The sequence below is a fragment of the Pipistrellus kuhlii genome, unplaced genomic scaffold, assembly GCF_014108245.1.
Source record: "Pipistrellus kuhlii isolate mPipKuh1 unplaced genomic scaffold, mPipKuh1.p scaffold_m20_p_9, whole genome shotgun sequence".
NCBI lineage: Eukaryota > Metazoa > Chordata > Mammalia > Chiroptera > Vespertilionidae > Pipistrellus > Pipistrellus kuhlii.
In genome coordinates this window covers 40,319,501-40,330,693 of record NW_023425595.1, presented here as the reverse complement: position 1 = coordinate 40,330,693, position 11,193 = coordinate 40,319,501, and the positions used below count along the sequence as shown (strand labels likewise).

Sequence of the window (11,193 nt, the reverse complement as noted above, 5' to 3'; positions counted from 1 at the left end):
TGAGAGCCAATCAGAAGGCGGCGCCGCCGAGGGTGGAGACGAACCAGGATATGCTGTGAACGTTTGGGAGCGACTATTTTCGTCCAACTGGGAGTGGAGGCAGGTTTGACGAGTGTTTCCCCGGCCGGCGGGGCAGTGGTTCTGCCTGTGAAGGGGGCGTGGGCGCGGCGGGGCCCTCTGGGCCGGGGGATTGCCGCGGGGGAGGAGGGCGGGAGGAGGGAGAAGGGGCGGAGCCGCCCCTCGGACTGGGCTTCGGCTTGGCGGCTGCCGCTGGGTGAAGGCTGGGCGGAGAAGGGGTTGGTGGAGCCCCGAAGTCCGAAGGGGTCTGTGCCCGAGGGGATGGCACAGCCCGAGGCTGGGGACCGAAACGGGTGGCAGCGGGAGGCGGGAGAGGGCCATACACGGAAGAAGGGACCAGGACCCAGCGGGATTCGGGGGCTCTGTGGGCCCCCGGCGACCTCTCCGAAGGGGTGGGTGGTGTGGGCTGCGCGGGGGTTCGGGTTGACCCCCCGAGAGGGCCCCGCGGGAGGTGGTTGGACTGACTGACTGGAGGTGGCGTCGGGGAGCCCGGCGGAGCGGTCTGAGAAGCCCGGCTCCACTTCGGAGGGACCCAGGGCAAGCCCCGCACCTGCCTGAACCCGTTTGTATAAATGGGATCAACAGTCAACAGATCAGTACGCACGCAAAGATTTCCATGATGGTTGAGTTAGAGGAGATGGTGTGTGTGTGTGCTTCTTGCCCAGTTGACACAGTGACAGTTAGTGAACGATCCTCAGCAACCTGCACTTGTCCACCAGCTTTACATCACGCCCCTCTATAGTCACGAAGTACTCGATTCACTACGTCGAACAGTCACGGTAGCTGTTAGTATTATCGGATTTAGGGAGGGCAAGCGGTGTGGCAATGGCAGTAAGACGGACAGGGTAGGAGGTGACGATAAGGCGAGAATGTAGGGTGAGCAGTTGGAAAAGGGGCGATTTAGTCAGGTAGTTTGGGACCCTTGGGAGATGAGAACAGGTTTGTAGTGTCCCCGAAAGGAGAGAGGAGGTGGCACGAGAAGGAAATGAAATGTGTGGCGCCTTCGGGGCGGGGGCGGTGTGACCCGGGTTGGCCGGGTTGGCCGGGTTGCAGAGGGGCCGGGCGACTTTGGGTTTCCCGGGGGAGGAGCCGATTGGTGGCGGGCGGAGCGGCGGGCTGGGCTTCGCTCTGGCTACGCGCATTAGCTGGTCCACGTCCCGCCCGCACTGCAGCCTCCAGCCCGAGCCATGGGGCGCCTCGTCCAGCTTCTACTCCTGGCTTTCCTGATGCCTGGGCTCGCCATCCTTTTGCCGCCAAGACTAAAGGCCCTCAGCAACCTGCACTTGTCCACCAGCTTTACATCACGCTCCTCTATAGTCATGAAGTACTCGATTCACTACATGGAACAGAAGGTAAGGCTGGGTAAGGGGCCATGAAAGGATTGGGGCTTCCCGGTGGTCTCCCGCCCAACCGACGAGACCCCAGGCACCGGACGGTGCCCACCCATTGGGGGAATTTCGGGGCCCCCAATGCCTATGACTTGTCCCATCTCCGGATCACGTTTTCTATAGGGTGGCCCTAAGCCCAGTTCTGTTTAAAATCTCTCCTCCCTTTACCAGTAATTTACTCTCAGCCCTAGCTCCATACTCTTCTGTAATTGACCACGACAGTCACTTCGAGTCCTTCTCTCTGAGGATGCTCTCATTCAAATTTCCTTGAATCCCACCAAATCCAACTTATTTAATGACAACTCTGCTCCCTCTTCCGCTGTAGCAGTCAACCTTGATCACAAAGTTGTCCTTAGAAATACATTTCCAATATCTTATTCGATGATCCTATGTAATAAAGAGCTAATATGCTAATTAGACCGAACAACAGAACAACCTCTGGACGATCCTTTAGGACCACTGTCCTGACAACTTTCTGGAGAAAGCCAGGGCTGCTAGGGAGTTTTGTGCATAGGGCCTCTAGTCTCTAATATTTAACCTAAAACGCCAGCTTGTCATTGTATGCTCAGCTCAAAGTTGATTTTGTAGTCCTTTTATTAAGAGTTTTTAATCTTCCTCATTCTCCATACTGAACATATTTGTAGTCCCTGCCTCTTCTTTCAAAATCTTGGAATATTGATCTCGGAGGGTTATTTCATTTCTTTTACTCAAAATAAGTGAATCAGGAGAGCAGACAGAGAATAGTTCATCACTCGGGCACATCAAGGCTCTTGGGTACATGTGTATCCTTGGGATGTGTGGCTTGTGGTTACAAGGTTTTCCTGCTTCTCACTACCCTCTACCTCCCACACTAGCCCCTCAGACTGGAATGTGAGTCCTGAGGGCATTTTACTGTGTGATATTGTGGGGAAGGAAAATGGGTCCACCTTGTAGGCATGGCTCAGTGGTTGAACCAGGAGGTCACTGTTGGATTCCTGGTCAGGGCATGTGGGTGGATTCCAAGTAGGGATTGTGCAGGAGGCAGCTAATTAATGATTCTGTCATTATTGATGTTTCTATCTCTTCCTTACCTTTCTCTGCAATCAATAAAAATATATTTTAAAAAAAGAGAGAGAATGGGTTCTATTAGGCTGTCATTTTCATGAGTGATGACAAAAGAGCAATATCTATTAATCAGGGTTCTCTAGAGCAGTGTTTCCCAACCTTCTCTCATGATGAGAATCACCTGGTGGAGTTGTTAAAACACAGATTCCTGAATCCCAGCTAAGAAGTGCTAAACTAGAATTTTTGAGAACATATAGGTAAAATTGCATACCTAACTTAGTGCTCTGTATATAAAATCTGTCTTAGAGCACTAGTTAAGTATACAATTTTACCTATATGTTCCCAAAAATTCTAGTTTAGCACTTCTTAGCTGGGATTCAGGAATCTGTGTTTTAACAACTCCACCAGGTGATTCTCATCATGAGAGAAGGTTGGGAAACACTGCTCTAGAGAAACAACTGAGAGAGAGGGAGGGAGGGAGGGAGGGAGGGAGGGAGAGAGAGAGAGAGAGAGAGAGAGAGAGAGAGAGAGAGAGAGAGAGAGAGAGAGACACTCCACAAAGAGAGATTGATTATTTTAAGCAAATGGCTCATATGATTGTGGAGGTTTGGAAAGTCCAAAATTTTCAGGGAGAGCCGAGGAAGAGTTGCAGTTTGAGTCCAAAGGAAGTATGCTTGCAGACTTCCTTCTTGCTCAGGGTAGGTCAGTCTTTTGTGATATTTAGGCTTTTACATGATTGAATGAATCCCACCTATATCATGAAGGGTAAATCTGCTTTACTTAAAAATCTGATTTTCTGATTGAAATGTTAATTCTAACCAAAAAACACTTTCATAGAAACATTCAGAATAATGTTTGACACTGTGGCCCAGCCAAGTTGACATGTAAAATTAACCATCACATCTACCAAGGTTGTTGTGAGACTTAACACATGAAAGCATATGCACAGTGCCTGGAACCTTGGTAGGAACTTAAGGAACTTAATAGAGTAATGCTGGCTCCTCACCCATCCTGTCCTAAAAGTACACTCTCCATAGTATTACACATTTCAGATTGATCCAAATGCATGCCAGTTGTGGAAATACCTATTCTAGAAACCTAGTGGTTAGTCACCTATACTCAACTGTTACTCTTTAATTACTGACCCGTATTTATGTTAGAACGCTGCAACTTAGCCCAACATTAAGCTCATGGCCACTTGTAGGCCTCTCCACAGCTTCCTCCTTGTCTGCTGTGAGGCCATAACAGTGGGCTTGATACAGTTCTCCTTTCAATTTCTATTATAGTTCCCCTTTCCTACTCTTGTGTCAGTGGCAGAGATGGTTAGTAAAATGTATCTATGTCAGGCCCCTTGGAAAAGCCTATTGCTCTTGTCTTCTTATCCCCCTCCCCCCTCGTTTCTTGTCTTATTATTGGTTTATCTATTGATTGCCTTCTCTTTAGACCTAGAGCAATGGTCGGCAAAACTCATTAGTCAACAGAGCCAAAAATCAACAGTACAACGATTGAAATTTCTTTTGTGAGCCAAATTTTTTAAACTTAAACTGATTCTAATGCCACTTCTTCAAAATAGACTCGCCCAGGCCGTGGTATTTTGTGGAAGAGCCACACTAAAGGGGCCAAAGAGCTGGATGTGGCTTTCGAGCCGTGGTTTGCCGACTACTGACCTAGAGTATAGTGTCACAGATATTATGTGAATTCTGAACTGATTTCTGTTTTTGCTCACAGAATCATTGTCAGAAAGGGTCATAGAAATCATGTAGTCCACCCCTTAGAAATGACGAATTAACCTTGATTTAAATTACGGAGGGTCAGGATTTGATAGAACTTGAATACCATATGGGTTTGAGAATGAATTCTGTTTTTACCACTACCTGAATAACTTTAGATAAATTACTCTGAGCTTCCATTTTTATAATCAGCAAAATGGAGATAATTATATTACCCATTCTACCCATTTGTTGTGAAATGAGCTGATATGTGTAAAGTACTTATTTAGCACAGTTTATATCATTTAATAAACACTCAATGAATGGTAAATATTATTTTATCTCATAGTTTTTTGCTTTTTTTGTTTTTTGTTTTGAGAGAGTGAGTGAGATAGAGTTTTGTTGTTCCACTTATTTATGCATTCATTGGTTGATTCCAAGATCAAACCCACAACCTTGGCATATCGGGACAATGCTCTAACCAACTGAGCTACCCAGCCAGGACCTATCTTGTAGTTTCTTAATGTACATGGCTTTAACTTATTCCCTCTCCACTCAGAATAAAATACTTAAGTCATCCCTTTTCATGATCTAAAATAATTACTACTCTGAAAAATATGAAAATCTATGTGAATTCTTTTATATTACAAATATAGTACATACCAGGGGGTTATAACTTAGTACACTTGTAAATAAGGCATGGAAATTGACTTGTTTCCTTGTTTAAAATAATTTTCTTCCTCACAAGACTGATACATAAAGGCATATGAAACTATTTTTTTTCTATGTTATTTTGAATTTAGTAAATTATAGGGTAGAAAATATGATAATGTATCCTTTTAAGTTTTTGAAGGTACTTTTTCACATTGTCTTTCTGATATCTGAATTTTGAATATTTTACCAGTTAGTGCTAAAATGCACTTTCAGTAAAAATTAATTTTAGGTTTTGCATTATTATGTTTATATCTGTTGGCATATTCTAGGGACTTCGTGCTTTAGGCACTTAAAGCAGTTTCAAAGTTTGGGTTCTGGTATCAGCTCATGTTATGATCTTGGGCAAGTTGCTTAACTCTAGATCTCACTATACTAACATACAAGGAAAGAGGAATGGATTGCCTGATCTCTGATGCCTGTAATTCTGTTCATTGTGGGCCTCTGTAGGGGACTGTATTAGGAGTGGTAGGGATGTGGGCACAAGTCTATTTTTTGCCCTATTATTGATTGCATTTGGTAAATCAGACATAAACAAAAATTTCCATCTCAATATTGAATAAAATCCAGACTCATATAATGTTAAGTGTTTGTTTTTTGTTTTTGTTTTTTTAAATTAACTCTGCCAATGACAATATTTATAACTCAGAACATGTATTTTTGTTTATGATTTTAAAGTTTGCTTGTTTATGAGTGAATTAGAGAAGAAAGAAAATTGTAGGTAAGAAGAATCACTGAAGCTGAAACCGGTTTGGCTCAGTGGATAGAGCATCAGCCTGCAGACTGAAGGGTCCCAGGTGCGATTCTGGTCAAGGGCATGTACCTTGGTTGCGGGCACATCTACAGTAGGGAGTATGCAGGAGGCAGCTGATCGATGTTTCTCTCTCATTGATGTTTCTAGCTCTCTATCCTTCTCCCTTCCTCTCTGTAAAAAAATCAATAAAATATATTTTTAAAAAAAGAATCACTGATGATATGTCTTATCTTACTTGTCTTCATTCCTAATGTTTTGCATAGTGCCCTTTATATATTAATTCTTAATAAAGATTTTTTTTTGAATTAAAATGAATAAGGAGTAAGAGGTGGAAGAGTAAAGTAAAATATGCAGTACATAAATATCTAATGCATTAATAATAATATGCTACCATTTATTGAAAGCTTTATATGTCCTAAGTATTCTGCTAAATACTTAATAGATATTCACTTAATTAATGAAGTAGATATTATTGCTCTATGAAGTAGATATTATTGCCCTATTTTGTAGGTGAGAGCTATCATATAGAGATTAATTTACATGTTCATGATAAATTGCTAAACTGTACAGTTTTTTTTTAAAATAAACTCCCACAAATTTCTAGTTCTAAAATAAATACCATTACCTCGGTTATTGCACGAGTCAGAATAGGCTAGGTTATATTCCTATAACAAAACTCCAAAATTTTTACGACTTACCCAAACAGAAATTTGATTCATACTGTATTTTCATTGGGATGGGCAGAGGCTTCTGCTCATTATATTCTTTTGGAGGCTGAGGGACTGGTAGAAACTTTCTCTCAATATATGCTCTCATAATCATTGTAGCAATGGAAAAAGAACCTACAAGAACTTATGCCAGCATATAAATGCTCCAGTATGAAAATGACACACATGTTAATTCTCTTCACAATTCATTGGCCAGAACAGGTTCTATTACTGCATCTAATCACAGGGTGGGAGACAAAAGGTACCGACTTTGGAGTGCCAAGAAGGAACAACAAACTCAATTAGTCACTTAACCACCTATCCACCTACACAGGATTCATCCAATCCTTTTACATGTCTGATACTGGGCTAGTTCTTAGGGAGGACTTATTTAACAAGGCAGGACGATTAGTACATCTTGAGAACCTTACATTGTATTTGTTGACCATTCCTGTAGCATATACTCAAACTTGTATCTGAAAAATATGGAAAAGTACTGATAAATTTGTAATGTGTAGGCATATACTAATATATGGCAGCAACTTACAGATTTCTTCAAAGAATATTCCTGAAGTAAGGCTGATCTACTTAATGTTTTCTTGCTCCTATCATAATCATAATTCACTGACCATATATATATATATATATATATATATATATATATAATATATATAAATTACTTATATATTATATTTATATTATATATATATTATATTATATATTATATATAATATAAATAAATTACTTTATTTGTGTTATTATATATATATATAACACAAATAAAGTAATTTATTTATTAATATGGTTATTTAGTAATTAAAATAATTGTCTTACCTGTCTTTTTTTAAATAATAAAAGATACAAAATTGATACAGGTTTTTATAAAAAAATCTCAAGCATGCTTTGTAAGTATTTGTTAATTGTTCATCAAAAAGTCAAATTCTGGCCGAAACCGGTTTGGCTGAATGAATAGAGCGTTAGCTTGGGGACTGAAAGGTCCTGGGTTCGATTCCGGTCAAGGGCATGTACCTTGGTTGTGGGCATATCCCCAGTAGGGGCATGTGCAAGAGGCAGCTGATCGATGACTCTCTCTCATCGATGTTTCTAACTATCTCTCTCCCTTCCTCTCTGTACAAAATCAATAACAAAAAAAAAAAGTCAAATTCTGCATTGGTAGTCTAGATATTATTGGGAGATTTATAAAAAATTTTCTTCTTATGCTTCACAATTTAAGAAAAATCCTAGTTTTTATTTATGACAATGAGTAAATGAACATTTATTGATTTTTAAATTTGGGCCAGATACTATGCTAAGCCCTTTTACATGTTTGCTTTCAATTATCACAATTACTTTTTAAAAAAGATGTTATAAGTGAGGTTAATAGAGAGTGTTTTGATCAAGTCATTAAGAACAATATTATGAGTTCCATTTTAATTTAGGATATTTCATTCAATTGACATCTAAGTAGTTGTAATAAAACTGTGTATGTATAGTTATATTGCACATTCAGTCTCTACAATGCTCCTGTGTGGTTGATATTATCCTAATTTTTAGAGATGAAACTACTGAGGTTCAGAAAGATCAAAGGAAGAAATACCCAAAATTTCCCACTAGCAAATGTTCTGATTTCTCATTTCTAGATTGTAGATGATTTGTGGTCTATCTATAAATGGAATATATTAGTCTGATAAAAAGAATGGATTTGAAGTATAAATGACAGTGTAGGTAAATTGACATGAATTGGTGGTAAATAAAAAAAGCAAAATAGAAAATTGATTGTACAATGTGTTTCCAAGCTTATTTACTCAGTTTTTATTAAATGACCAACTGTGTGCTATGCACTATTCTAGGCAGTGGGGGAAGAACATTTAAGGTATGAGGAAGAGCAAGTAAAAAAAACCCCTGAGGTTGGTGTGTGCTAGGCAGGAGCAACTTCAAGGAGGTTAGTATGACTGGAGAGACATAGCCATGGGAGAGAGTAGTAGGGGATGAGGATAGTAAGGAGGAAAGAGAGCATAAATACTCCGGTATTAGAGAAGGCTGTAAATGGACTAGAGAAATAGAATTTGATTGCTGGGCTGCCTTGAAGTTTCATGAAAGTTAGCCATTTGACATGGCTGTATGTTTCTCTAGCTACAGTCAGTTTCTTGAGTATGGGTATGAAGTTGGTGGAGAGTTCTTTTTAACCAGTTTGCCCTTTGTTTCACAAAACGACTAAAACAAAATGAGAAAGAGACATGGGTACTGAGGGATATATGCAAGAGGATGATTATGCTCATGGGCCATGGAATTTAAGCTGAGTAAAGAAGGTTTGAGGACGAGGTAAGGGACAGGGAAAAGGTGGATTATTGGTACTAATATATGAGGTGGAAGGATTTAAGGAATCATAGTAGTAAAGGGAATGAGATGAAAAGATATGGGGAAGTAGTAGAATGTTTGCAATTAAGTGTATGGTGGGATTGCAGTTACTGGGAGTGACAAGATCTAGGGTTTAACCATGGGTAGTGACTTAGGTAGGTGGAAGACAAGGTCATTGGAGCAGAGGATAAAGAGGAACTAAGAGGCTAGGAAATTGAAATAACTAAGAATTTTGAATGGCTTTATGTTGGAGTGGCAGTGAACAGGAGATAAAATCTTCAAGGAATGAGGGAAAGTGAACCTGGGGGAAGGTGTGATGAGTCTTAACAGGTCCTCCTTGCTACCTGTAGCTCTCCTTTCACTATAGTCTCCATGGGTCAGAAATCAGCTCTCTAGGCAAACCATTCTTCTGCTCAGAACTTGCAATGGTTCCTTATTGTTTGCTTTATTAAGAAGAAAATCCTGGAAAAAAAAAAAAAAAAAAAAAAAAAAAGAACCAAGTCCTGTAGCATTCAAGACCTTCCACCCTATAGCCCCAACCCACCTTTTCAGTTTGCTAATCTATTCTGCACACATGTCCTTTCCTTTGTTTTTTCTCTGCTTTAGCCCACATTGTTCCCTTTGCCTGGAATGCCTCTCTCATGCCCTTCCCTTCTTAATCTCATCTCAGACTCTGCTTCCTGGGGCTACTTCTTTTTTCTTTTTTTATTAATGAGTTTATTTGAGCCATTATTTTTAGAGAGCAAAAGTAAAGGCAGTTGTTTTTATGATTTTGGTTTTTTATTTGCAAACAGAGGCCGATTCGCTACATATATTTGTAAATCCTTACTACCTATTATGTACGTGTCAATTCCAAGTTGCCCTGTGGTCCTGCAACTGGAGAAGTCATCATGTTCTTTTTCTTGCCGCTCATATTGTGAGAACTACCCATATGGGTTAGTAAAAGGCAGATTTGTTTTGTCAGATTTCTTTAGGAGCTTTCTCTGACCTGTTCTGTAATTTTGCTATATAATAAAATGAAGTATCACTCTATTACAGCAGGTGTGATATACATTTCTATAGTAAAGCAGTATAGTTATATATTTATTTAATAAATATTTATCAAACTCTTCCTATGTGCTGTATATTGTGTTAATAGCTGTGTTAAAACAAAGACAGCTTTCATCAAAGTTACAGTTTAGTGGGAAAGAGGACAGGGATAGTGCTTTAAGGAAGTAGTTTGTGGTGGGATCTACAATAGAGTCCTCAGTTTTGGGTATTAAGGAATCTGCTAGGCAGTAGTGGTGTTAAAGCAGAAACCAGAAAGCTGAGCAGGAGTTAATCAGGAGAAGGGAGATAACTGACATTTCTTTCCAGATAGAGGGTATATCATATATAAGATCATGAGTTAGTAAAGAACAGGTCATATTGGAGGAACTGAAGGGAGGTCAGTAAGACTGAGACAGCAGACCAGAGAAGAGGAAGGAGGCTGAAGCCCTCAACACTGAGGTTAGTATTGTCACTTTTTCCATTTGCATACCTGTGGTATGGCTATTACTTCTCTGAAGCCTTCATTCACTCTAAGAACATATCTTGGTGTTGAAGTACTCATATGGGTTAATGGGGCAGAACATGCTGCACACGTTGAGCAGAATAGATGCATTCATCTTGTGGCAGGAACTGCATAAATGCTCAATATTTTTTTTTTCTTCAGGGAGGTACTGCATCCTATACTATAAAGAGCTAATATGCTAGTTAAACCAAATAGCAGAACGACAGTCCGGACAACCTTTCGGACTAAGCCATTGCCTCGAGGGCTGGCCAAGGATGCAAGGGTCTGTAAGGGCCGAGCTCCTTGCATGAATCTCATGCATTGGGTCTCTAGTTGTTTTACAGAGGGATAAAGGGATCAGAGATGAAATCATATATCCATAATCACATAGCTAATAAGTGATGGTGATAGCACCAGGATTTAAACAGCTCTGTTGACATTAGAGCTTTTGCTCCATGTTGCCTCTGTACTAGCCATATATTTGAGATAGAAGTTTTGTAACTCATATCCTGATTTTAAGATAGTCATGGAAGTCACATTTATTAAGGAAATCCAGATTAGACAATAATAAAGTTGAGGAATCTCAATTGTCTTTCAACACCAGGTTGGGTAATTTTGGAGAGAAGAAAAAAAAAAGTTTAAAAAACAGAATTTTGTTCTCACTTTAGCTTTGTGTTATGGAAAGAAGAGCTTTTAATGAATGGCAACTATGTTCGCAGTCAAAAGGGACTATGAAACCTCAGATAAAACAGACTTAGATATTTTGAGGTGGCTTTGTACATTGTAGAGCAAAAGTTGTTAAGAGATGTCCTTTGATGATCAAAAAGGCACTCTCCAAGGGAATAAAGGAGACTAAATTGGTGAGGCAGGAGTGATTTTACTACTTTAGAACTTTGTTCCCTTAAGCTTACTC

At 40.0% G+C, this 11,193-nt stretch overlaps 1 protein-coding gene across 3 annotated transcripts in view; it reads left to right on the top strand.

Moving 5' to 3' along the window:
* The first annotated feature begins 17 nt into the window (after positions 1-17).
* LOC118713412 (prolylcarboxypeptidase) overlaps positions 18-11,193 on the top strand; it is a 63,070-nt gene continuing 51,894 nt past the window's right edge. The window contains exons 1-2 of one of the 3 annotated variants that reach the window (XM_036427900.2): positions 18-99; positions 1,251-1,430. In XM_036427900.2, the coding sequence (XP_036283793.1) occupies positions 1,266-1,430 (165 nt within the window). In that variant the 5' untranslated portion in view covers positions 18-99; positions 1,251-1,265. Of the gene's footprint in view, positions 139-1,250; positions 1,431-11,193 lie in introns of all 3 variants that reach the window. The other 2 variants (XM_036427899.1, XM_036427898.1) reach the window with 2 other exon arrangements.